This window comes from Peromyscus eremicus, chromosome 1 (genome assembly GCF_949786415.1).
Source record: "Peromyscus eremicus chromosome 1, PerEre_H2_v1, whole genome shotgun sequence".
Classification (NCBI taxonomy): Eukaryota; Metazoa; Chordata; class Mammalia; order Rodentia; family Cricetidae; genus Peromyscus; species Peromyscus eremicus.
The window spans coordinates 163,702,392-163,727,801 of record NC_081416.1 but is presented as its reverse complement, the minus strand read 5'-3'; the positions used below and the strand labels follow the sequence as shown (position 1 = coordinate 163,727,801).

The following is a 25,410-nucleotide window of genomic DNA, read 5'->3' as shown; positions in this document are numbered from 1 at the left end:
AAAAAAAAAGAGAGAGAGAGAAAGGGAGGAAAAAAAGCAGCGGAGGGAGCGGCGGCGGAGGAGAGCGCGCGCGCGCCCCCTCCTTTCCCCCTCCCTCCCCCTCCCCCCAATTTCCACCGCGGCCAATTCATGGACAGGAACTACCCCAGCGCCGGCTTCGGGGACCCGCTCGGCGCCGGGGCGGGATGGAGTTACGAGAGGTCAGCGAAAGCTAGGTAAGGAGCTGAGGGGGACCTGGAGAAACGGGCCAAGAGGTGGGGGATTCCTGTCGGGCCTGGGCCTGGGGCCCGCCCGCCCGGCGACGCGTGCATCGCCAACTCCCCCTCCGGCTCTTGCAAGGGAGCGGCCTTCTTTGGGTTTGTAACAACGCCGCCGCCCCAGTTTGCAAATTGTAAACTCCGCCAAAGCCAGCTCCGGCTTGCAAAAGAGAAACGAAGCAGGCGAGGCGCAAAAACAAATTCGAACCGGGAAGGCCTTGGGAAGATGGGAAGGACTGGCAATGCAAGGCCTGGACTTGCCCCCATCTTTGGATTCCCGGCTTGCTGACCCCTCCCCCCGGGCGCCCCTGGCTCTGCAACTGCAAAGGTGGGAGGAAAGGAGAATTGGCTCGCAGACCTGGGGGGGCGCGCACCCCCTCCCAGGTCCTATTGTTCCGGGGCTGCGCGAGGCTGGGCCACTCGGGCCCTCCCCCCTCCAAGAAATTCCGCGCGCAGAGTGGGCACGGGGCCCCGCCCCCTTCGTAAGCTAGGTTTCTGTGTGTTGGGGGGGTCCTGGGATTAGGGACACGCCCCCTTCTGCTCCCCACCTCCCTCAAAGCTGAGAATCCTGGTTGATGGTGCACTCTTTGCCCTCCGGTCCAGGGCCACAGATTTGGGCCCTTGTAGGGGTAGAGTCTGATCTTTTCCTCGTTAGTGTTTGCGTGTGTGAGCGTGGGCCCTTTGCACGCGTGGCTAGCGGCATGTTCACTTGTGAATCTGACTCTTGCGCGTCCTCACTCTTCACCTGCCCTTCAGCCCCTCCCCCTCAACACTTGGGTTTCCTCAGCGTGTACAAGTTTTTCGAGTGGGACTTCCCACTCAGGACCTTTTCTTCCCCCATTTGTGAATCGAGCTCCTGTTTGCACATGCACCTGGCTTTGCTGGGCCCGTGCACTTGCACCTCAGCCCCTGGGGATCTACCTCATTCATGTCAGTACTTGTACCTGGGACTTTCCCTGGGTCCTGTCCCCTCTCCACCTTCTCCCCTTGCCATTTGGGACACAGGCTGCCTCCTGCTCCTGGCTTAGCTGGATCCCTTCTCTAATTCAGGGTCTGTGCTGTTCCAGCGGGGCTTGGGGTGCCCATGTGTTCCTGCAGGGTTGGACCTTTGGTTCTGCTGTGGCGGGGGAGGGTTCCAGGAGAGGACCACACCTTTCACTTGGGCTACTGTAGATTTCCCGTGACGTCCTCTGCCTCTGCCAGCCTGTTTGCAAACGTGGGACTCTGAAGGCTCCCAGAAGAGGGTCGTTTTTGTGCTCCCCTCATGGGGCAATTGGATTCCTTGGTGTTATCTCAGGGTTCCGTGGAGTAACACCTCCAGTCAAGTGGGAGGTTCCCGCAGCCCTCTTCTCAGAAGATAGCTTGAGAGGAGATTCTGACATCTCTCTCCCTTGCTCTCAGCTTGGTCTACGGCAGCTCCCGGACCTCGCACCCAGAAACCGACATCTTGCACCGCCAGGCCTACGCGGCCCCCCACCCACTACAAAGCTATGCCACCAACCACCACCCGGCAGGTACGAGTCCCCATCCCGGAGGGCTGGGGCCGGTCCGCCCCCACGACACCTGATTGGTTGCTGAAAGTTCCACCCCTGCTAATTGGCCTTGCCCTTGGTCCTGGCCCTCTTTTTTTTTTTTTTTTTTTTTTGCCACTTCTCCTGATTGGTTGCCTCTGAGGCTGCTGGTCCCTGCTTCATTTCACACCGGATTCGTCAGGCGCTTTGTGGACCCGCCCCCTTCACTCCTATTGGTTGCTACCCATCAGGGGCCCCCAAATCCCACCTTCTCTTCCAGGCTTTTCCTTCTCTCTCTAGCCCATCCCAGTCCTTTCTTTCCCAGGGAGTTTGCATGATCATTTGGCTCCTCGGTTCCTTTTTTTCCCTTATTGGCTCCAATTTTTTGTCCCGCCCCTTTTTTTCTTAAGGTAACCTCTCCACCAGCACCGTGGCCTTGCCGCCCACACCTCTGATTGGTTCCCTTCCCTCCGATTTTTAAACCAGTCCAGATTGCCCCCTGGTTCTCCTGGTTGGCTCTTTCCCTGTTTTCTGCCTCTTTGGACTTTTTGTGGGTACTTCTGTGGAGCTGGGAATCGAACCTGAGCCTTGAATGCAGCACTTAGCAACGCCTTTCTTCCCTCCATGCTCCCCTCTCTCCATTCCTGCCTTTCTTTAATTTTGAGACAGGGCCTCACTAAGTTGCTCAGATTGTCTTTGAAGGTCTGATCCTCCTGCCTCAGCCTCGTGAGGACTGAGTTGAAAGGTGCTGGGTTCTATTTGCTTGTCTGCCCTTCTCTCCAGCCATTCTCTGGACTGGCTTAGGGCTTTCCTCTCTGACCCCCTGCCTCCACCTGGCCTGGTTGACCTGCCCTCTCGTGTCTTACCAGGCCTCTCTGGACTTTTTGACACTGGCCTCCACCACGCAGGCTCAGCAGGGCCTGACGCCTCCGTCATGAACCTCATCTCGGCCCTGGAGTCCCGGGGCCCCCAGCCTGGCCCCTCTGCCTCCTCTCTCCTCTCCCAGTTCCGAAGTCCTTCCTGGCAAACAGGTAAGCTCTTGCTGGTTCCCAGAGGGCTGGAGAAGGGCTGTCTCGTGGCCCACTCTGACCTGTGGTCTTCTTCATCCCTAGCCATGCACACACCAGGCCCCACGGAACTCTTCATCTCGGGTGCCCTCCCGGGCTCCAGCACCTTTCCGTCTTCCTCTGCCCTGTCTGCCTACCAGCACCCAGCTTCCTTCGGCAGCCGCCCCTTCCCAGTGCCCTCCTCCCTCAGCCTCCAGGACCCACCGTTCAGTCCTCCTGCTAACGGGCTCCTGTCTCCCCACGATGTGCTCCACCTGAAACCCTCCCAGGCACCTACAGTGCCCTCGTCATTGGGTTTCGAGCGCCTGGCAGGGGGTGGTGTCTTGGGGCCTGCTGGCCTTGGCCCTGCGCAGACCCCCCCTTACCGCCCCGGTCCCCCAGATCCACCTCCACCTCCGCGCCATCTCCCCGCTCAGTTCAATCTGCTGGCTTCTTCCTCTGCAGCCAGTGCTGCGGAACCATCGTCCCCTCAGCTCTACAACTTCTCGGGTGCTGCCCCGGGCCCGCCCCCCGAGCGGGCCCTGCCCCGACAGGACACGGTCATCAAACACTACCAGCGGCCAGCCAGTGCCCAGCCCCCACCGCCCCCGCCCCCAGCCCATTCCCTGCAGCACTATCTGAGCTGCGGAGGCAGCTATCCCTCCATGGGCCACCGGGCCAGCTTGGCTTGCAGCCCTTTGGGAGGGGGGGAACCTTCTCCAGGTGCTGGAGAACCTAGCAAGGGTGGGCCCAGTGGAGCCACAGCTGGAGCCGCTGGCCGGGCCACAGGCCCGGAGACTGCTGGGGGAGGTGGGGCTGGGGCTGGTGGTGGGTACCGCCCTATCATCCAGTCCCCTGGTTACAAGACAAGCAAGGGAGGTTATGGACCAGGTACAGGGGCCGCCACCAGACCACCACCACCTCGATCTACCGCCACACCCAAGTGTCAGAGCCTGGGTGGACCAGCGGCTGCTTATGCTGCCGGAAAAGCCTCTGGGGCTGCCGGGGCTGGGGGCCAGGCATATTCTCCTGGTCAGCCCCAAGGGCTTCTGGGACCCCAGGCCTATGGGCAAGGGTTTGGAGGGGGTCAAGCACAGGACTTAAGCAAAGGCCCTAGCTATTCTGGTGGGCCTCCGCAGCCCCCCAGCGGCCCCCCACCTCCTGGCCTGGCTACCTGTCAGAGCTACTCTCCAGACCAGCTTCAGGGCCAGCTCTATGGGGTACAGGGTGAGCCTTACCCAGGGCCAGCTGCCCATTCACAGGGGCTCCCCACAGCCAGCCCCTCCCTCAGCTATAGTACTGGCCACTCTCCAGCTCTCTCAGGCCATGGAGGTGGCTGGGGACCCAGTTCTCTGGGAGGTGGTGGAGAGGCTAGCCCATCTCATATCATCCGGCCTCTCCAGTCACCGCCTGCTACTGGCCGCCCTCCTGGGGTTGGCTCTCCAGGAGCTCCTGGCAAATACCTAAGTTCCGTCTTAGCTTCAGCTCCGTTCCTGGCGCCCCCTGGGGCCAGCAACTATTCAGCTGCAGCAGGCGGCTACAAGGGAAAAGGAGACGGGTCAGAAATGCTTGCCGGCCCTGGTGGTGCTACCGCTGAGCGCACCGAAGATGAAGAATTTCTGATTCAGCACCTGCTTCAGGCACCCAGCCCACCTCGGACCTCAGGGGCAGATGGCTTGGTGGGCGAGGATGGGCCGGCTGGTGCCTCTAAGGGACTTGGGGGCAGTGGGGGAGCCGGAGGACCGCCAGGCACACCTTATGAATTGGCCAAGGAAGATCCCCAGAGGTACCACCTGCAGAGTGTCATCCGGACCAGTGCCAGCTTGGATGAGAGTGCCACGGCTGCACTGGAGCTGGGCCTGGGGAGGATGAAGGAGAAGAAGAAGGGGCCAGAACGAGGGGGCGAAACCCCGGAGGGCCTGGCCACCTCAGTTGTTCACTATGGAGCAGGTGCCAAGGAGCTGGGAGCCTTCTTGCAGAAGAGCCCACCTCCCCCACCACCCACGGCCCAGCCAACCCAGCCCACACCCCATGGCCTCCTCTTGGAGGCTGGAGGTCCTGACCTTCCAATGGTGCTGCCTCCACCTCCCCCCCAGCTGCTCCCTTCCGTGCTCAGCCACGCCCCCAGCCCCTCACCCAGTGCCCCCAAAGTTGGCGTCCACCTCCTTGAGCCAGCCACCCGGGATGGGGCTCCCCAGCCGCCCCCACCACCGCCCCCACCACCACCACCCATGCCTCTGCAGCTCGAAGCCCACCTTCGAAGTCACGGCCTGGAACCCACAGCACCAAGTCCTCGTTTACGACCGGAGGAGAGCCTGGAGCCTCCCGGAGCAATGCAAGAATTGCTCGGGGCTCTGGAGCCATTGCCGCCAGGTCCTGGGGACACTGGTGTGGGACCACCTAACTCGGAGGGCAAGGATCCTGCAGGCGCCTACAGAAGTCCCAGCCCTCAAGGGACCAAGGCACCACGGTTTGTACCCCTCACGTCTATCTGCTTTCCCGACTCACTGCTTCAGGATGAGGAGCGGAGCTTTTTCCCCACCATGGAGGAGATGTTTGGTGGAGGGGCAGCTGATGACTATGGCAAGGCTGGACAGACTGAAGATGATGGGGACCCCAAGACTGGTGCCGGTCCACCCCCTGGTCCCACTGCTTATGACCCCTATGGACCCTACTGTGGAGGCCGGGCATCTGGAGCTGGACCAGAGACTCCAGGCCTGGGCCTGGATCCCAACAAACCCCCTGAGCTTCCCTCCACAGTCAATGCAGAGCCACTGGGCCTGATCCAGAGCGGGCCGCACCAGTCAGCGCCCCCGCCCCCACCGCCACCGCCACCGCCACCACCTGTCTCCGAGCCCAAGGGTGGTCTCACCTCGCCCATCTTCTGCTCAACCAAGCCAAAGAAGCTGCTGAAGACATCCTCATTTCACTTACTACGGCGTCGAGACCCCCCCTTCCAGACACCCAAGAAGCTGTATGCGCAGGAGTACGAGTTTGAGGCTGATGAGGACAAAGCGGACGTACCTGCAGATATCCGTCTAAACCCAAGACGCCTGCCCGATCTGGTGTCTAGCTGCCGCTCCCGACCAGCCCTCTCACCACTGGGTGACATAGACTTTTGCCCACCCAACCCTGGTCCTGATGGCCCTCGTCGCCGAGGCCGCAAGCCCACCAAGGCAAAGCGTGACGGTCCTCCCCGACCCCGGGGGAGACCCCGGATTCGTCCACTGGAGGGCCCCGCCATTGCAGGGCCAGCCTCAGCCTCCATGGCCACTGATGGGGCCAAGAAACCTCGGGGCCGGGGTAGGGGCAGAGGCAGGAAGGCTGAGGAAATGGGAAGTACTCGGTTGGAGCCCCTGAAACCGCTTAAGGTGAGGGGGACTGGGTCTTGGAGGGGTTGGGCTGGACTGTCTGAGATTGAAGGTGGCAGGGTGGTCTAGGCATCGGAGTTGTGGTTACCTTATTAAGACAGTTACCTAGATGGAATTCTGGTGTCTTCAGGAGCTGGAGTATTGTAATGTGGTGCTCACGAGAGGACAGGGTGTCAGGAACCAGGTTCTAAGTCTTGTAAATGGAAGGATGGGCTGGGCATTCAGATCCTGTGTGCCTGAATATTATGGAAGGTCTGGGTACTGGAAGGAACCATTGGCCTGGCCTCCTACCATTTAAATAAGGTCATTTGGATTGAAATCCAGGGCTCCACAGCCTGGTTGAAGGATTTGGACTTGGTCTAAAGTGAGGTGGGGTATGGAACTCCAAGGTCTCAGAGACTTGGAAGGATAAAATGTGGATCCCTAAATCTGAGGGAGGAGGCCTATGGCGTGGACCCCTGGACCTTGACTCTTTGCTGTCCCCATGTCTAGATCAAGCTGTCTGTGCCCAAGGCTGGTGAGGGCATGGGAGCACCTTCCAATGATGCCATCTCGGGTGTAGACCACAATAGCCTGGATTCCAACCTGACCCGGGAGAAAATTGAGGCCAAGATCAAGGAGGTAGAAGAGAAGCAGCCGGAGATGAAGTCGGGCTTTATGGCTTCTTTCCTCGACTTTCTCAAGTCAGGCAAGCGGCACCCGCCACTCTACCAAGCCGGCCTGACGCCTCCACTAAGCCCCCCTAAGAGTGTGCCAGCCTCTGTGGCCACCCGAGGCCTGCAGCCCCCACCACCCACCACACCCACTGTGCCGCCGCCGCCGCCACACCCTGCACCTTCTGGTCCTTTTGGCCTGGGGGGTGCCTTAGAGGCGGCAGAAAGTGAAGGGCTCGGGCTGGGCTGCCCTTCGCCCTGCAAGCGCCTGGATGAAGAACTGAAACGCAACCTGGAGACGCTGCCCTCTTTCTCCTCTGATGAAGAAGATTCTGTGGCCAAGAACCGAGACCTACAGGAAAGCATTTCCTCGGCCATCTCTGCCCTGGATGATCCACCACTCCCAGGGCCTAAGGACACTGCTACACCAGAGGAACCGCCCTTAGGCCCTGGCTCTACACCTGCAGTCTCAGGGCCACCCCCTCTCCCAAGCCTGCCCAGCACCAACAGCAGTGGAACCCCTGGTGAGCTCCGGAAGGTGGTCTGGGGACGCTGTGAGTCAGACACAGGTGGTTTCTGTTGTGTAGACAAGCATGTATGGCAAAGGTGATGTCCTGAGTGACAGAAAAAAAATCCTTTCTGAGAAGAAACATCTTTTTTTTGTTTTGTTTGTTTGTTTGTTTTGTTTTTCGAGACAGGGTTTCTCTATGTAGCTTTGCGCCTTTCCTGGATCTTGCTTTGTAGCCCAGGCTGGCCTCGAACTCACAAAGATCCGCCTGGCTCTGCCTCCCGAGTGCTGGGATTAAAGGCGTGCGCCACCACCGCCCGGCTGTTTTTGTTTTTGTTTCAGTTTTTTGAGACAGGGTTTCTCTGTGTAGCTTTGGTGCCTGTCCCGGATCTCGCTCTGTAGATTTGAGGCTGGCCTCAAACTCGGAAATCCACCGAGCTCTGCCTCCCAAGTGCTGGGATTAAATTTGTGAGGTACCACCACCTGTCAGAACATCTTTTTTTTTTTTTTTTCCTCCGAGACAGGGTTTCTCTGTGTAGCTTTGCGCCTTTCCTGGAACTCGCTTTGGAGACCAGGCTGGCCTCGAACTCACAGAGATCCGCCTGCCTCTGCCTCCCGAGTGCTGGGATTAAAGGTGTGCGCCACCACCGCCCGGCGGAACATCATTTCTTAATGAGCTCAGACGTGTTGCAGGGAATCACAGGGCCTGGTACCGGGCCCTAGAGGATGCTAGAGACAGAATAGGGTATAAGTGATAGGGACATGTAATGAGGTAACAGAGAAGTCTTAGGAACTGTTATGGAATGTGAGCCTCAGAAGTGCTCTGAGGAGTCAGTAGTGAGGCCTGGGTGTGGATTCAGTGGTAGGGCCCATGCCTAGAATCCCCAGTGAAGGACTGGGGGCATGGCTCAGAGGTAGAGTGCCTGTGGAGAATCTGCCAGGGAAGGGACTCATGGTGTTTTTCCCAAATGAGTGAAAAAGTTGGGTTCTATCCTTAGTACTATGAAGAAGTACGTGGGGGGCTGGAGAGCTGGCTCAGTGAGTAAGCGTGCTTACTGCTCTTCCAGAGGGACCCGGGTTTGGTTCCCAGCACCCACATCCAACTGCCTGTAAATCCAGTTCCAGAGGATCTGGTACCCTCTTCTGTCTCTGTAGGTAGCTTTGCATAAATGGCACACACACACACTCACACACTCACACATACACACACACACACACACACTCTCTCTCTCACACACACACACACACACACACACTCTCACACACACACTCACACACACACACACAGTAATTAGGTAGATGTAGATGGCATTAGAAGTCTATGACAGCAGATAGAGGAGGCATGGGAGAGGTTTGTAAAAGGTTGTGAATGTCCTGGGAGGGAATGAGGACTTAGGAGTCACAGAAGGGGCCTAGCTTCAGAGTTACACATTAGGTTATGGAGCTAAGGGTTAACCAAGGTGGTGGTGGCACATACCTATAATTCCGGCTCTTGGGAGGCAGAAGCAGGTGGATCTCCATGAGTTTGAGGCTATCCTGGTCTACAAAGCGAGTTCCAGGATAGCCACGGTGGGTACACAGAGAAACCCTGTCTCAAGAAACTTTAAAAAAAGAAAAAAAAAGGTTAGACAAGGGCTTGGAGAGACTGACAGGAGCCTTATTAGCTCCATGCGCTTGCTGAAGTGATGGTGGCAGTCTCACAGAAGGAAGCGGGAGGGACCTCTACAGGAGAGTGATCGTCTCCTGCCTCTGCTCCACCCTTAGTGACGCCTAAGGACATTTGTGGATATGCTGGGGGCTAAGTGGCAGTTAGAGGCACAAGGATTTGTATGGTTAGTAGAGCTGGGCATAGTGGCCCATGACGGTCATTCTGAGGCTGAAGCAGGAAAATCAGGAGGTGATGGCCAGCTTGGGCTACACAGGGAAGTCCAGAGCAGACCACATATCTGATCTCTCTCTCTCTCTCTCTCTCTCTCTCTCTCTCTCTCTCTCTCTCTCTCTCTCAGAGCCTCCTCTGCTGGAGGAGAAGCCCCCACCCACCCCACCTCCTGCCCCAACGCCGCAGCCTCCCCCACCCCCACCCCCACCCCCAGTTCCAGCCATGCCCTCACCTACTCCACTGGTGACCCCTGTGGCTAGCTCACCTCCTCCACCACAGCCGCCACCTCCGCCAGCATTGCCCTCGCCACCTCCACCACCCCCGCCAGCACCCCCAGCTGTCCCACCAGTTGCTGCTCCGGAGGAGCCTGCTGCCCCATCCCCAGAGGACCCTGAACCTCCAGACGCCCGGCCCCTGCACCTTGCCAAGAAGCAGGAGACAGCAGCTGTGTGTGGGGAGACAGATGAGGAAGCCGGAGAGAGCGGTGGTGAGGGCATCTTCCGGGAGCGGGATGAGTTTGTCATCCGTGCAGAGGACATCCCCTCCCTCAAGGTGAGTCTCGGCACGTGTCTTATGTCACTGATCGAGCAGCTGACGAGTGACAAGCCAGCCTGTGTGGGGGTGCAGGCAGAGGTGTTACCGAGGTGGGCTTGCTGTGATGCTTCTGGGTCCACGGTGGGTCTGATGTGGCTGGTAGCGGTGGTGGGTGAGGACACTTGATTTCATTCACTCTGTCCCTCTTCCGTGATACTCTCTGAGCCTTTTGGGGTTGATTCAGATGGACTGTTTCAGGCTGTGTGTTTTTCAGTCACTTCAGAGTCTCTGCATCACCTTCTGCCCATTGCAGAAGGAAGGTTCTCCGACCAAACTGGGTGTCCATACATATCTAGAAGGCTGTGTGACATTGTGTCCATTTAGCAGAATGACAGAGGGGTCTGCCTCCCCATCCCCAGGGGCCATATGATTTCCCAGGCGGTGGGCTCTTGACCAGATTTACAGGGCCAGACATTAATTCCCTCCTGTGGACCAGGCTCAAATCCAGTTAGAGCGGTTGGTTGCCCCCGTACCCGCCATGCCACTAATGCAGCAGTAAGCACATCTTGCCTGGCAGGTCAGTATTGTGGAATTTAGGATGCAAAATTCATCATTTGGTGATTCCGTTTCTTGGGGATTTCCTACCAGAAGGGATCCAACCAGAGTATATTCTTTTCCATTTACATATTTGATATCAACCTAATGCAGGTCTGTGTAACTTGCAGGTGGTATAACAGCTGTTTGCTTTGGGATGCTCACTGTGTGTCAGGCTGAGTTTATTTATTTTTTTTTGGAGACAGGGTTTTTCTGTGCAGCCCTGGCTATCTGGAACTCACTCTGTAGACCAGACTAGCCTCGAACTCAGAGATCCTTCTGCCTCTCCCTCCAAGTGCTGGGATTAAAGGCCTGCACCACCAGTGCCTGGCTGACTTTTAAATTCTTGGTGTAGAACTGGACCTGCTGGTATCAGCCCTGCCATCCCAGGTTCTGTGGGGTTGTGACAGGAGGACACTAAGTCCAGGATCTTCCTGTGCTACAGAATAGAGGGAAGGCCAGCCTGGAAAATATAGTGAAGAAATTAATACAGAAAAGGCTGGGAATACAGCTCAGTGACAGTACACTTGGCTCCTGACAGGAACCTTCCCGGAGACGGGGTCTCACTGTGAGCTCTGCCTGGGCTGTACCTCACTGTGTAGCTCCGGCTGGCTCCTGATAGGAACCTTCCCGGAGACGGGGTCTCACTGTGAGCTCTGCCTGGGCTGTACCTCACTGTGTAGGTCCGGCTGGCTCCTGATAGGAACCTTCCCGGAGACGGGGTCTCACTGTGAGCTCTGCCTGGGCTGTACCTCACTGTGTAGGTCCGGCGGGCTCCCAGGTGCAACAATCCTCTTGTCCCATCCTCATGACTACAGTACTGCAGATGTATACCACCATGCTTGGCCATAGTCCAGTTTTGTATTTTGTCTTTCTTTGTGACAAGGTCTCTACAGAGCCCTGGCTATCCTGGAACTCATTATGTAGACCAGGCTGGCCTCAATCTCACAGAGACCTGCCTCTGCATGCGGTACCACTCCCGGCTTCCAGTTTTGTAAATAAAGATTTATCAGCAACATGAAATCTGTGGGTATTTGTCACATGATCTAGCAGAGTGAAACTGGAAACAGCCAGTAGTATTAACCAACTTCCTGCTCCCAAAAGAATTAGTTGTGCTCTAAGAGGTTTGGATTACAGGCATATCTGGCTGAATCAGGGGTACCCTGAAAGCATGGTCCAGCAATAGGATGCTTGCCTAGAATCCCCCAGGGAGAAGCTGAGGGCGTGACTCAGTGGTCAGTGCTGGTCAGGAATCTCTTTGGTTCTGGGCTTGGTAGGGTATGTCAGCTGCTCCCATGAAGTCCCGAGCTGATGCTCAGCTGGCTGCCATTGTCGGGACAGGGAGGCTGTTCTGCATGTCTTTGGTGGGATTATGCATTGCCATTGGGCACATTGTATTGCATTGAATCTCGACTGGTTCTTTCTCCAGTTCACATGGATATTGGGTTGAATTCATGACAAGGACAGAAACTTATAAGAATTTTTTGTGAGGTGGACTTAACAATTTTAGTTTTTTGTTTCGTTTAGTTTGAGTACTGGGAATTGGGGCTGGAGCGACGGTTGATTGGATAAGGGCAATGTCTCCCGAATTTACCCAGGCTGGCCTGGGCCTCACTTGTGGGTAATCTGGCCCGATTGCAAGCTTTCCACAGTCCATGTGCTGTGTCTTTTCTGACCCTGGTGAACAGGGCTCCAGGCAGTGCCTTCACTAGCCCCATCTTATAGACCAGGAAAGCCAGTGGGCCTTGGGAAGGGACCCATTCCCTGGCCAGGGCTGGGACAGGAGCCAGGACCATCCATCCGATACTACCCAGCTGGTGTGGGAGAGGGAAGGGGCCAGGCGAGGACTCAGATGCTTAAAATACTACTCAAGTGTGAGCAGTGGCGGGGCCCAGCCCTGCGGCCATGCCTCTTGCTGGGGTCAGGGACTCCTGGAGGTGAGCAAGTCAGGTTCCTCCCCACACCGGGTCTCCTGCTGAGGAGGTGGGCTGCCATGTTGTCATCCTAAGCCTCAGTTTTCTCAGTCACAGCTGGTGACACGAGCTTCTCCCAGGGGTATGTTGATAATGCTTACATGACCTGGCCTATCCTGGTCCCTACAGCCCCCACACAGAAGGTGCTGGAAACATTGGATCTGTTGCTGTGATATTGGGCTGGCTTTTACTATAAGGCTTGGTAAATACTCAGTAAAATACAGAGGGTGTATGTCAGGCTCTGCCATGATTTGCTTTTCTGGCTTTTTTTTTAAACCTTTGGTGGTCTGAGCAGTGTTGTTTTGAGGCTGAGGCAGGAAGGTCCTCAGGTGAGCCCATGACGCTGAGACCAGCCTTGGAAAGCAGCAGACATGTGGGAAGCTGATATCCCAGCGCTTGGAAAGTGGAGCCAGTAAGGTCAGAAGTAGAGGTCATCCTCATCTGTGTAACAGATTGAGGCCAACCTGGGCTACATGAGATTATGTCTCAAATGAACCAAAAGCTAGGGAAATGGCTCAGTTGGTAAGTCCCTCGTAAGCATGGGGACTTACTGAGCTCCGTCCCACAAACTCTCTGGTGGTATCTACTTGTAGTTCCTAAGTCTGCTTAGGAGGCAGAGACAGGTGGAGCCCTGGGGGCTTGCTTGCCAGGCAGTTGAGGACCTGAGTTTGACCCCTAGGACTCACCAGGTGAAAGGAGAAAACAGATCCCCACGAGTTGTCTTCCAACCTCCACAGCTGAGCCACACGCATGCCTGTATACGCACAAATGGATTTATATTCATTAATTAATAGTAAGAATTAGGTCCAGTGAGATGGTTCATTAGGTAAAGGCACCTGTCCCAAAATCTGATGGCTTGAGTTCCATTTCTGGGACCTTCACTGAGGATTCTAGGCAGGGGCTCTACCATTGAGACACATCCCAAGCCCCACACTGGGGGATTCTAGGCAGGGGCTCACCGCTGAGCCACACCCCAGCCCCTCACTGGGGGATTCTAGGCAGGGGCTCTACCACTGAGCCACACCCCAGCCCCTCACTGGGGGATTCTAGGCAGGGGCTCTACCACTGAGCCACACCCCCAGCCCCTCACTGGGGGATTCTAGGCAGAGGCTCTACCACTGAGCCACATCCCAGCCCCTCACTGGGGGATTCTAGGCAGGGGCTCTACTGCTGAGGTACGTCCCAACTCTGTATGAAAGTTTAAACTTTCTCATTTCCACAAGTATAGAAAATTCAGGTGAGCCAGGGGATGATGGTGGCACATGTCTTTAATCTCAGTACTAGGAAGGCAGAGTCAGGTGGATCTCTGTGAGTTTGAGGCCAGCCTGGTCTACAGGGTGAGTCCAGGGCAAGTTCCAGAATAGCCAGAGCTAAACAGGGAGTTGGGAAGGGAATTCAAGTGAAATTGGCCATTTGAATGTACTTTATTATTTAAGTCAAATATCTAAGCCAGGCATGGTGGTGCACGCCTTTAATCCCAGCGCTGGGGAGACAGAGGCAGGCAGATCTCTGTGAGTTCAATGCCAGCCTGGTCTACAGAGTGAGTCCAGGGCAGCCAAAAGCTATACAGAGAAACCCTGAAAAAGAAAGCTATATGGATAACTGGCCTCTAGATTGGATGGTTCAGGGTTGGTCACTGGCTACTTCAGCGTCCTTGTCTGTAAAAGGAAAAGGATGCTACAGCTCAGTTCTGTAGAAGGGTGAGCGTCATGGCCAATGTCAGGCCTCATGTGAGAAGTATGGCAGGTTTGAGGAAATGCTAGGGTGAGGCGCTGGACCATGAGTACAGGCCGGGAAGGAGGCCAGGGCCAGATCATGGAGGAGCTGGGGTACTGGGGTTGGGTGGACAGCTGCTCTTGAAGACACCGTCTTTGCTGGAGGTGACTGGGGGAAGTTTTAGGCCCTCAGAGCCATATATTTGTTGCTGCTGTCCATGACTGCCTTCCTGTTGTTGGGACCGTGCTTGATTTGATTTTGTGTATGGTTTTTCTCTGTTGCTCTGATGGGCCTTAAACTCTGACACACAAGAGATTTTCTTGCCTATCCAAGCATGGTGGCTCTCCTATAATCCCTGCCCTTGGGAGTCTGAGGCAGGATTACCACAAGTTGGAGGCTGACTTGTCTACGTAGAGAGTTCCAGGCCGCTGGACCCAGCTAACCTTTCTTGTTACATAGCATATGTGGGTGTGGGTAGCTCACCTGCTCACATTCCTGCTACTAACAGCAGCACATGGCTTAGTTTATCACAGGTCACATTCTTAGGAGATAATCTGATTGGTCCCAGTCATCCTTTGGTTCCAAGATGGAAACTAGTGATTGTCCTACCCATTGACTGTTCGAGTCAGATGTCCTGCGGTGGGCTGACTTCCTCAGTATGGGGTCCATGAGATGGGCAGCTTCCTAGTCAATCATTGAGCCTTGTTGGCTATACGATTGACAAGAAGAGAGCCTGGAAGTACGAGCCTTAAAGATAGCCTGGGGTGGATGCAAGGATGGGATATCTGGGTTCCTTCCTGAAGACTGAAAATAGGAGTTGTAGAGATGGGTTAGCTGCTCCTGGAGGGGACCTGGGTTCAGTTCCCCAACACCCACATCGTATTCCTCACAACCATGGATTCTACCCCCAGAGGATGTCTTGCCCTCTTCTGTCCTCCACGGGTACACGCACCCACAGACAGACATGTAGTAATAAAAATCAATAATGAAGAATAGGAAGGGTGTTTTGGAGGAAGACCAAACGCCCAGTTGGGAAAAGAGCAGAGAGGCAGATATGGAGAGGCTTGGTGCCTGGTGAGGAGCCCCAACAGGACTTCATGGAGGTCTCTTCAGAACCAGAACAGTGAGTTTTTTGTTCACACTGGTGGGGCATGAAAGTCTGTGATGTGGCTGCAAACTTTTGAGAGGTCTGATTCCTGTAGGGTAGGGTTTGGGATAAGGGAGAGGACTCGAAGGCATTGTTTCCCTGCCGGGCTAAACGTCTGTGTATTTTGGAGCTGAGCAGAATGTGGTCTGAAATAGACTTATCTTTTGGGGGCCTCTGACCCAGCCTGTGATGTCACAGAGCAGGAGGGATGGGAGCCATGTGGTAGCTTGGAAGAAAGGACGGGGGGTGCAGGGTGCCTGTGTCCTTGCTTTACCTCTGTGCTTTTACCCTCTCTGTGCTTTTCATTCAGCAAGTTGTTAGAACCCCTTCTTTACATGTACATGACTGATTCAAGAATCATGAAAAAGAAATGAGGGTGTGGAAATAAATCTCACCAGGCTATGACTACATAGTCATCACTTGGCATGCCAATACCCATACTGTGCTGGTACTCAAAGCAGACATTACCAATAGATCCCAGGTCCTGCTACTTCTGAGTACAAAATTAAAAGGCAGACATGACTAATTGATTGCAGTTATCAGCTGAATTCTTCTTGATCACTTGATCTGTAGTCTTTGAATGTAATAACCACATCTCTGCATTCTTGTGTCACCCAGGACATACTTCACTCTTTTCAAGTACCCATTTAGACATCACCTCTTTCAGGAAGCACTTTTGTGTCTCAGTCTGTAACCCAGGCTGGCCTCAATGTCACAGCAGTCAGACTCCCAAAGTGCTGGAATTACAGGCATGCAGTGCCACGCCTGGCTTCTTGGGGCCGTTGAGTGTTTTGTGCCTGTGTTTGTCTCCTCTGTGGTCCCCTTCATGTGTGAAGGTCAGTTGCCAGGGGTAAAGCCTGTGCAATGGGACCCTAGTGCTACAGCCCTGGGAGTGGAGGACGTCAGAGGTCAAGAGGGAGAGCCTGTCTGTCCCTGCTGTCCTTCATCTGCCAGGTTGATGACTTATCTCATACCTAACGCCTAGGGCTGGAAGCCAGGGAAGAAAATGTGCTAGGAAAGAGCCCTATTGCTGAGCCACACCCCATCCCCTCACAGGGGATTCTAGGCCGGCGTCCACCATTCAATTCTTTACTTCTTGAGATAGGTTCGTACTGTGTATCCTTGCCTGGCTTTGATCTCTCAGTCCTCCTGCCTCAGCCTCCTAAGTAGCAGGGATGATTGGCCCACGCCATCACGCCCATACTCCATTCTGTGTATTTGTGTATATTGCTCCCTGTGTTTGGAATGCCTCGTGAAAGGCCTTGTGGTTATCACTGTCTCCTCAGATTGCTGTACTAAGTTGCAGTAGCCTGGGTGTCTTATGGAGACTGGGAGTTCAAGGTCAGCCTGCGGCAGGTTTGGTTTCTGGTAGAAGCTTCTTCCTGGTTCTGGATGGCACCTTCAGACTATACCCCCAAAAGAAGGGGCCAGGTTAATTGTTTTTTTGACTCTTTAAAGATTTGTTTTATTTTATTTTTATTTACGTGTATGTCTTTGTAAGTGTATGTGTGTGGGCCCTCGGAGGCCGGCTAGAACCGCAGGCATTTGTGACCCATCTGAAGTGTGCTGGGAACTGAGCGTGGCTCCTCTAGAAGAACTCTCTTAACCAGTGAGCCATCTCTCCAGCCCTAACTTTTACCTCTTAACCTAGTTCCATAGATTTTTCTCTTCACATTATCACAAGTTATTGCTTTGTTTGTCTTTTAGCATTGTGTTCAGAAGTAGTGAGATCTGGGGTCAATTAGTGATGTCTGCTGTGAGTACCAGCCCCAGTATTGAGGCATGCATGCTAGATCATGGCTGTCTGTTCTTGGATTGTGCAGTTTGCTTACACAGACTCCGTTTTTTATGACTCTTAGATCAGTCACATGAGTGTAGAGAAGGTGTTCTAACAGTCTGCTGAATAGGAGGCACAGAGAGGGTCTTGACTAAAGTCACATAAGGAGACGAGACAGGGATGCTGGTGTAGGAGCTGACCATGGCTGTGAGTCTCTGCTGCTGTGTTCCTGGGTCGAGCAAGTATTCATGTGTCACTAATGGTGGGTACGTGTTCAGAGCTTACCGTACTTAAATATCAGTAAGTTAAAACACTGTGGTGTAAGCAAAGGAAGCCTGCCTGCTCAGGCGTTAGTAGGTAGCTGGGCCAGATGCTGCAGCCTGCCATCCCAGATCCAGGGGAGGCTGACCCATGAGGATGGTAAGTTAGTGAGACTGTCTTAGATCCTGGGGGTGTAGCCCTCATCAGTGAGGGCCTGGGGGGTCAGCAGTGCCTCAGCACACACAAGACTTTGGGTTCAGCCCTGACACTGGAAAAAAGGAACATTTTAACGAGACACTAGGAGAACATGGGTAGAATCAGGCTTCCTCTTGGGGGTTAGGGCATTATGAGACCATCAAGAGGACAGTGCTTGTAGATGGGTCTTCATTTTGGGGAGGTTTTTGTTTGTTTTTGTGACAGCCTTGCAATGTAGCCTAGGCAGGCTTACACTTGTGACAATCTTCCTGCCTCAGTTTCTTGTGCTGGGATTAGAGGTGTGAGCTACCATGCCTCTCCAGCTTTCTCTGTGGGGACAGGCCAGCAGGGCAAGGATGAGGGTAACCTTGTAGGCCTCCCTTTTCTCCTCCTCAGCTGGCACTACAGACCGGCCGTGAGCCTCCACCCATCTGGCGTGTCCAGAAGGCCCTTCTGCAGAAGTTCACTCCAGAGATCAAGGATGGCCAGAGGCAGTTTTGTGCCACCAGTAATGTAAGCTGTTGGGTTGTGGTGCAGACTTTGGGGTAGAGCGCTCAGTACTGGGGTCCCTCTCTGGCATGGCCCAGGCAGGGTGGAGACCTCCTTTTCCGGAGGTGGGTTTTTACCGGTAAAGCATGCTGGCTCTCACAGGCTTTGGTCCCTCCACAGTATTTGGGTTATTTTGGGGATGCGAAAAACCGGTACCAGCGCCTCTATGTGAAGTTCTTGGAGAATGTCAACAAGAAGGATTATGTGAGGGTGTGCGCTCGGAAACCCTGGCACCGGCCCCCATTGCCAGTCAGGTACCGACAGTGACAGGGTCCCTGAGAGGGAAGGGTGAGGCTGGTTCCATATACAGGCGATGGAGCTTTTCAGTGAGGGAGCTAGAGCCAGGAGACAAGCTGGGAGAAGGAGAAAGAGACCCATAGTGGGAGGTGTCAGATCCAGAGAAGCAGGCAGCAGAGTCTCAGAGAGATAAACCCAGAGAGGGGATGGCAGAGACCCAGAGAGAGGGGCACTGAGAGACAGACCCAGAGAGAGGAAGGAGAGGCTTCGGGGGGGGGGGGGGGGAGAGCAGAGATTTCCCCACCTACGCATGAAGAAAGCATGAACAACATTTGTGAGCGTTATGGGATATATCTCAGGGCCCCAGGGGGTGAGAGTGAGAACCTTCAACCTGCTGATAACAGTCTCTTCTGTCCTTTCCCAGACGGTCTGGGCAGACCAAGGGCCCTACCCCTGTGGGGGGTAGCTCTGTACCTCCATCTAAGGCCCCAGCTCCACCTCCTAAGCCTGAGACCCCTGAGAAGGTAACATCAGAGAAGCCTCCAGAAGTGACACCGGAACCTGCTGTACTCGAGCCCCCGGCCCCAGAGCAGCCCTCGCCACCCCGACCTGTGGAGAAGGAGAGGGTCACCCGTGGTGGTGATAGACCTTTACGGAGCGAACGGGCCACCAGTGGGCGGCAGATGAGGAATGACCGGAGCCTGGCCACAGGACAGTCCACCACCTCCCGGCTGCCCAAAACCAGGCCCACGAAGGTCAAGGCCGAGCCACCTCCGAAGAAGAGGAAGAAGTGGCTGAAAGAGGCAGTGGGTAATGCCTCAGCAGGTGGCAGGCCTGGAGGCAGCTCCTCAGACTCAGAGTCCTCGCCTGGTGCTCCCAGTGAGGATGGTAAGTTCCGGTGGCTGAAGGCAGACGGGGTCACCTAGGGAGGGAATACTGGCCTTCAGGAGGGGCAGGGTGGGTGTCAGCCTGGGGGCTGCAGATCGCCTCCACAAGATGGGGACAAAGGGAGCTCCTCCCCAGCAATGGAAGAAGCTAACAGTTAACAGTCACAGTCACTTCCCTATATAATGATGTCTGTCTGCTAAAACCTTGGTACATAATTGCTTAATTTTCAGGACAGCCCAAAGAGGTAGCTGCTGTAATTCCATCTAGAAGATAGCCATACTGACATAGGCCAGCCATCCGGGGCTACATAAGAACACGGTATCAAAAAATTGAAAGAATAGCTGAGTAGTGGTGGTGCACGCCTTTAATCCCAGCACTGGGGAGGCAGAGGCAGTTAGATCTCTGAGTTCAAGGACAGCCTGGTCTATAGAGCGAGTTCCAGGACAGCCAGGGCTACACAGAGATAACCTGTCCTGGGGGGGGAAAAAAAAAAAAAACAAACCCAACAAGACATTTCTAAAATAAAAATAAGGGTGAGATGTAACTCAGTGTTTGAATCTTCTGTATTGCAGAGTAAATAAATTAGTTACAGAGTATATAAATAAACAAATAAAACACCGTGTACAGATGAGGGAACAGGCACCAGGAGGGAGCACCTGTCTTGGGTGCTCACTGAGTCCAGCAAAGCCAGCAGCACTTGTTATGTTGAGTGATAGATGGTCTGGGTTCATCACAGGTCCTTAGGCCTGGGACAGATGTGGGACCAGCCTCTATCCTGGAGCCCAGAGACAGTGGTGTTTCTTCTGAGTCCCTGGGTGACCCTGAGAAAGGCATGACCTCACCTGTAGAGTTGAACATATATACCACATCCATTTGCAAAGATTCCAGGCATTTATTTATTTATTTATTTATTTATTTATTTATTTAATTTTTTTATTTTTTTATTTATTGCTTACATATATGTCTGTGTACCTGTAGGCGGATTTTTCTGTCCCACCAGCCAGCTCCCAAATCACGACACGGAAACTCATTATGAAATCTTGGCCAGTAGCTTAGGCTTGTTTTTAACTAGCTCTTATAATTTAAAGTAACCCATATCTTTTCATCTATGGTCTATCTACCACGTGGCTTTTACCTCTATCCCATTTTGTGTGTTGGACTTGTTCCGCCTCTAGCTGGCTACCTTGGCTTCTCTGCCCTTCTTCTTCCCAGCATTCTCTCTGCTCTGACTGCCCGAAAATCCTGCATAGCTATTAGCCCTTTAGCTTTTTTAAACCAGTAACACTGGCGCATCTTCACAGTGTACAAAAAGATAATCCGGGGTTGGAGAGATGGCTCAGAGGTTAAGAGCACTGGCTGCTCTTCCAGAGGTCCTGAGTTCAATTCCCAGCAACCACATGGTGGCTCACAACCATCTGTAATGAGATCTGGTGCCCTCTTCAGGCCTGCAGGCATACATGCAGGCGGAATACTGTATACATAATAAATAAATAAATCTTAAAAAAAAAAAGATAATCCACAATGTGCACCATGTGTATACCCGGTGCAGCGGCGGCCAGAAGGTGGTGGTGGGTGCTGGAACTGCCATGTGGGTGCCGGGTCCTCTCGAGCACTTGGTGCTCTTAACCACTAAGCCGTATCTCCAGGCCCAGTGTAGATTTTGTTTATTTGTTTTGTTTCTTTTTTCTTTTCAAGACAGGGTTTCTTTGTGTAACAGCCCTGGCTGTCCTGGACCTAGCTCTGTAGCCCAGGCTGGCCTCCAACTCACAGAGATCTGCCTGCCTCTGCCTCCTGAGTGCTGGGGTTAAAGGTGTGCGCCACTGCCGCCCGGCTCCAGTGTAAATTTTTAACTTAGTCTGTGTTCAGCTATGAAAGCAGTTAGTCAGTGTGGTCCTTTTCCTCACAGCTTTTCCATCTTTCGTTTTTTTCTTTTCCTCCTCCTCTTTCTTCTCTTCCCTCTCTTTTCTCTGTTTTTATTATTATTGTTATTATTAAGATGATTTATGTAGCCCAGGATGCCTTGGAACTTGCTATGTACTTGAGGGAGGCCCTTGCCTCTCGGATCCTCCTGCCTCCACCTGTGGCATGACAGTGCTGGCATTACATGCCCAGTTTGTTTGGTGCTGGGAATGGGACCTCGGGATTTGTGTATGCTGGACGAGCACTCTGCCACCTCAGCTACGTCCTCGGCCCTCGTCTCTGCGCTTTGTTCGGATATGTTTGTTTCAGTGGAGTCTCACTGCAGCTCTGGCTGGCCTTGAACTCAGATCCACCTGCCTCTGCCTCCCAAGTGGGAATAAAAGTGTGCCCCACCACTCTCAGCTGATTTGTCTTGATTCAGTGTCTTTGTAACCAACTTTGTTTTTGTGGATTTCAAAGGAGCCACACTGAATTAGGCCCAGTTTACTGGCCCCAAATGGTAGTTCTTGTCACTCCATGTTCTTGTGACCTTGAATATGGCATTCCAACTGAAGAGGCCAAGCCACTTTTTTCTGACCTCGGTCACCAGGGGCTTGCCTGTACCCTTTTAGCAAGAGTCTGCACTATGAATCCATCCTTGCCATTGAAAGTAGTGTGTGTATGTGTGTGTGTGTGTGTGTGTGTGTGTGTGTGTGTGTGTGTGTGTGTGTGTGGTGTGGCACAGTAGCCTAGAGATAAGTTTGTGTCCCATATCTCCCCAGAGCGGGTAGTTCCAGGACGGTTGCTGAAGACACGGGCCATGCGGGAGATGTACCGAAGCTATGTGGAGATGCTAGTGAGCACAGCCCTGGACCCGGACATGATCCAGGCCCTGGAAGACACGCATGGTGAGCTGGACCAGGGAAGAAGGCTGGACCTCAGAGGAGGGAAGGAGTTGTGGGTGGGTGCTGCTTTCCTGGGGCTGAAGGATGGGCCTGGGAGAAAGGCTAGGGCCTGGGGAGGAGGGATGGGCCTATGGTTAGGTCTGGGGTTGAACACTGGGCACTTAGTCCTTGGAGAGGAAAGCTGGGGCCTGTGGAGGAGCGCTAAACCTGGACTCAGTAGTCCCAGGGAGAAGGGGATTTGGGGACCCCAGTCTCTCTCCTCCTGTGCATGGGAGCTGCTACCTTCTGACACCCCTGCTCTTGCAGATGAACTCTACCTTCCACCCATGCGGAAGATTGATGGCCTCCTCAATGAGCACAAGAAAAAGGTCCTGAAGCGGCTGTCACTGAGCCCAGCTCTGCAGGTGCTTGGGGGCCTGAGTGGGGCTTGCATAGGGCCCAGATCAGGTGTGGAGATTGGAGTGTGGGGTGCCAGCCACTCGAAGTTCCTTAAGTTCTTCCCTAGAGGAGGGTCATTGCAAGGGCCTGCTGTCCTGGGCTCGGATGGGAGGTGAAAGCTAAGCTAGAGAGGTCTTGGCTTCCCAGCAGGCCCAGAGCAAAGGTTCATGAGCAAGGGCAGGGCCTGATGGTTCTGTTGGGCCACCCTGTAACCTGGCTCCTGTCCGTATGAAACAAGACTCAAATCCCAGGGCTCAGGCCTGCCTGCCATTTCCCTCTGGAATGGCCCGTTATGCTGGACAGAACATCCCAGGGCCACCTTGAGAATCCTGAGGTACAGTGCTCACACGGCACCGAGGATTCGAGTCCTGATATGGGGCTGGGGATGTGGCTCAGTTCGTAGTGAGCCTTGCGTCCATCCACAGGACTGTCTTACCCGGACATGGTGGTGCAGGCCTGACACTCTTCAGACTGTAAACATGGGAGGCTTGGCTGCTCGGGGTTCTGGAAGAAGTTAGTCCTATTTGGATTGTTTGGGGTGGCTTTTAGATTGTCACTGAGAATTAAATCTGGGATAGAATAATAAGTTGTCGGCCGGGCGGTGGTGGCGCACGCCTTTAATCCCAGCACTCGGGAGGCAGAGCCAGGCGGATCTCTGTGAGTTTGAGGCCAGCCTGGGCTACCAAGTGAGTTCCAGGAAAGGCGCAAAGCTACACAGAGAAACCCTGTCTCAAAAAACCAAAAAAAAAAAAAAAAAAAAAAAGAATAATAAGTTGTCTTGGAGATGCTTGGCAACATGTTAGTCTGACTTGGAAAAGGTAGGGTAAAAATTTTCATCTGATTCTAAGGATTCTGTTTGATACATTTCTTTTGTTTTTTGGTTTGGTTTGAGACAGGGTCTTTCTAGGTAGCCTTGGCTATCTTGGAACTGTATGTGTAGACCAGGCTGGCCTTGAACTCATAGAGATCAGCCTGCATATACCTGTCATCCAGCTATTTGGTAGGCTGAGGCAGGAGAATCAAAACTCAAAGCCATCTTGGGCCACTTAATGAGGATGTGTTACAAGATAAAAAGTAATTGTGGGGTACCACATTCCTGTAATCCCAGTACTTGGAAGGAAGAGACAGGTGAATCTCTGTGGGTTCAAGGCCAGCCTGGGCTACATAGTGAGATCGTATCTTTAAAAAAGAGAGAGCGAGCGAGAACTCCAATTGGTAGTAGTCTGAGTGCCCCCCTGGGTCAGATGTTCATCTGGTGTACACAGTTCTGGGATAGGTTGGGCTTGCGCTGTGAACTACAGTACACAATTTTAGATAATGCAGCGTATGAGTGTTTCACCTTCATGCATGCATATGCACCAGGTGTGTGCAGTGCCCTCGAGGCCAGAGGAGGGCAGCAGATCTCTTGGAACTGAAATTACGGGGGCTGTAAGCCGCCATGTAGATGCTGGAAACAAACCTGGGTCTTCTGCAGCTTTTGACCCATCTCACCAGCCACCAGTGTGTGTGTGTGTGTGTGTGTGTGTGTGTGTGTGTGTTTCCACTGCAGACCAGAGGCTGGCTTCAGATCCCCATATTTGCAGTTATGAGCCACTCTATGTGGGTGCTAGGAACTGAACCTCGGTTGTCTGAGAGAACAGAGCTGTCTCCCTATGCCACAGAGCACATAATCTGGGGTGTTACAGAATGGTGGGTAGAAAAGTGGTATTTGGGAGATTTGAGGCCATGATAGAGTCATAGGGGCAGGACAGCCAGGCCTAGGAGACAACATATGCCTGTGGGTCTCCTGAAACTCTCTTAGGGGACAGTGAAAGATCTGAGTGCTGGAGTTGGGTGGTGTGTGGGTCCAGGGAGGTGGCCACTGACCCTTTGGCTTCCCGCAGGATGCCCTGCACACGTTCCCGCAGCTGCAGGTGGAACAGACTGGAGAAGGCTCTCCCGAGGAGGGGGCTGTGCGGCTGCGGCCTGCAGGGGAGCCCTACAACCGCAAGACGCTCAGCAAGCTCAAGAGAAGTGTCGTGCGGGCCCAGGTAGGACCTGACCCCAGGAAGGGTGACCCTCGGTGGAGTGGTGATGGGCTGAGGATCTGAGCATCTGCTCCTCTGTGCAGGAGTTCAAGGTGGAGCTGGAGAAGTCGGGGTACTACACCCTCTACCACTCTCTGCACCACTACAAATACCACACCTTCCTGCGCTGCCGAGACCAGGTGAGTCCCCGGCCCAGACCCTCAGCCCCCCTCCCCTAGACCTGGGGGTCTAACTGCAGCCTTCCTCCTTCAGACTCAGGGCCCTGGTCCCATCCTCTCTGGCGTCCTGTCCCATCCTTTCCCTAGCCATTTCTTCCCACGCAGCTTCACTTTGCTTCCCCACAGACCCTGGCCATCGAGGGTGGTGCCGAGGACCTGGGCCAAGAGGAAGTGGTCCAGCAGTGTATGCGGAACCAGCCGTGGCTAGAGCAGCTGTTCGACTCCTTCAGCGACCTGCTGGCCCAAGCACAGGCCCACAGCCGCTGCGGGTGACTGCCCCCGGCCCAGCGGGGTGACTGCCCCCGGCCCGGCGGGGTGACTGCCCCCGGCCCGGCGGGGCGGCCACCTCCTCCACGAACTGAGAACTGGACAGAGCTGTCCTCTGGAGCTGACATCTGGGCTCCCTCGCTGCCAGGAGGGAAGGGCGCGTCCTCAGCCAGGGTGTATCCACACAGCCCTCCCCTCTATCCCTCTGACGCCCTCCCCCGTTCGTGTACAGAGAAATTATTTATATATATGTATAAATGTCTATTTAGTAACACTTGCCCTGGCCCCTGGCCCAGCCCGCCCAACACAGCCATTGCTCCTCCCCTCCACCATGTACATAATGTATAGGAAAATTCTATGTATGGTTGAGGGAGGCGGGACAACTTGAGAGAACTGGGGGACGCCCTCTGCTCTCAAGCTCCCCCCTCCAGGCCAACATCTTTGCTAAAGGCTGCTCCCCAAGGGCGTGTGGTGTTGGGTGGGAGGGGCCAAACATCTTGTTAATTATTTTTAATCTTATTTATTGTACATACCTAGGGTGGGGGAGGGATGGAGAGGGA

At 54.3% G+C, this 25,410-nt stretch overlaps 1 protein-coding gene across 1 annotated transcript; it reads left to right on the top strand.

Annotated features, from left to right (window-relative positions):
* The first annotated feature begins 100 nt into the window (after nt 1-100).
* Prr12 (proline rich 12) lies at nt 101-24,881 on the top strand. Its single transcript, XM_059278664.1, has 14 exons — nt 101-215; nt 1,659-1,771; nt 2,638-2,799; nt 2,881-6,185; nt 6,678-7,362; nt 9,353-9,777; nt 17,819-17,935; nt 18,092-18,225; nt 18,633-19,096; nt 21,778-21,903; nt 22,207-22,304; nt 24,222-24,368; nt 24,449-24,544; nt 24,710-24,881. Exons 1-14 carry the CDS (start codon nt 130-132, stop codon nt 24,854-24,856), a joined length of 6,105 nt encoding a protein of 2,034 aa, XP_059134647.1. The 5' UTR covers nt 101-129; the 3' UTR covers nt 24,857-24,881.
* The last annotated feature ends 529 nt before the right edge of the window (nt 24,882-25,410 follow it).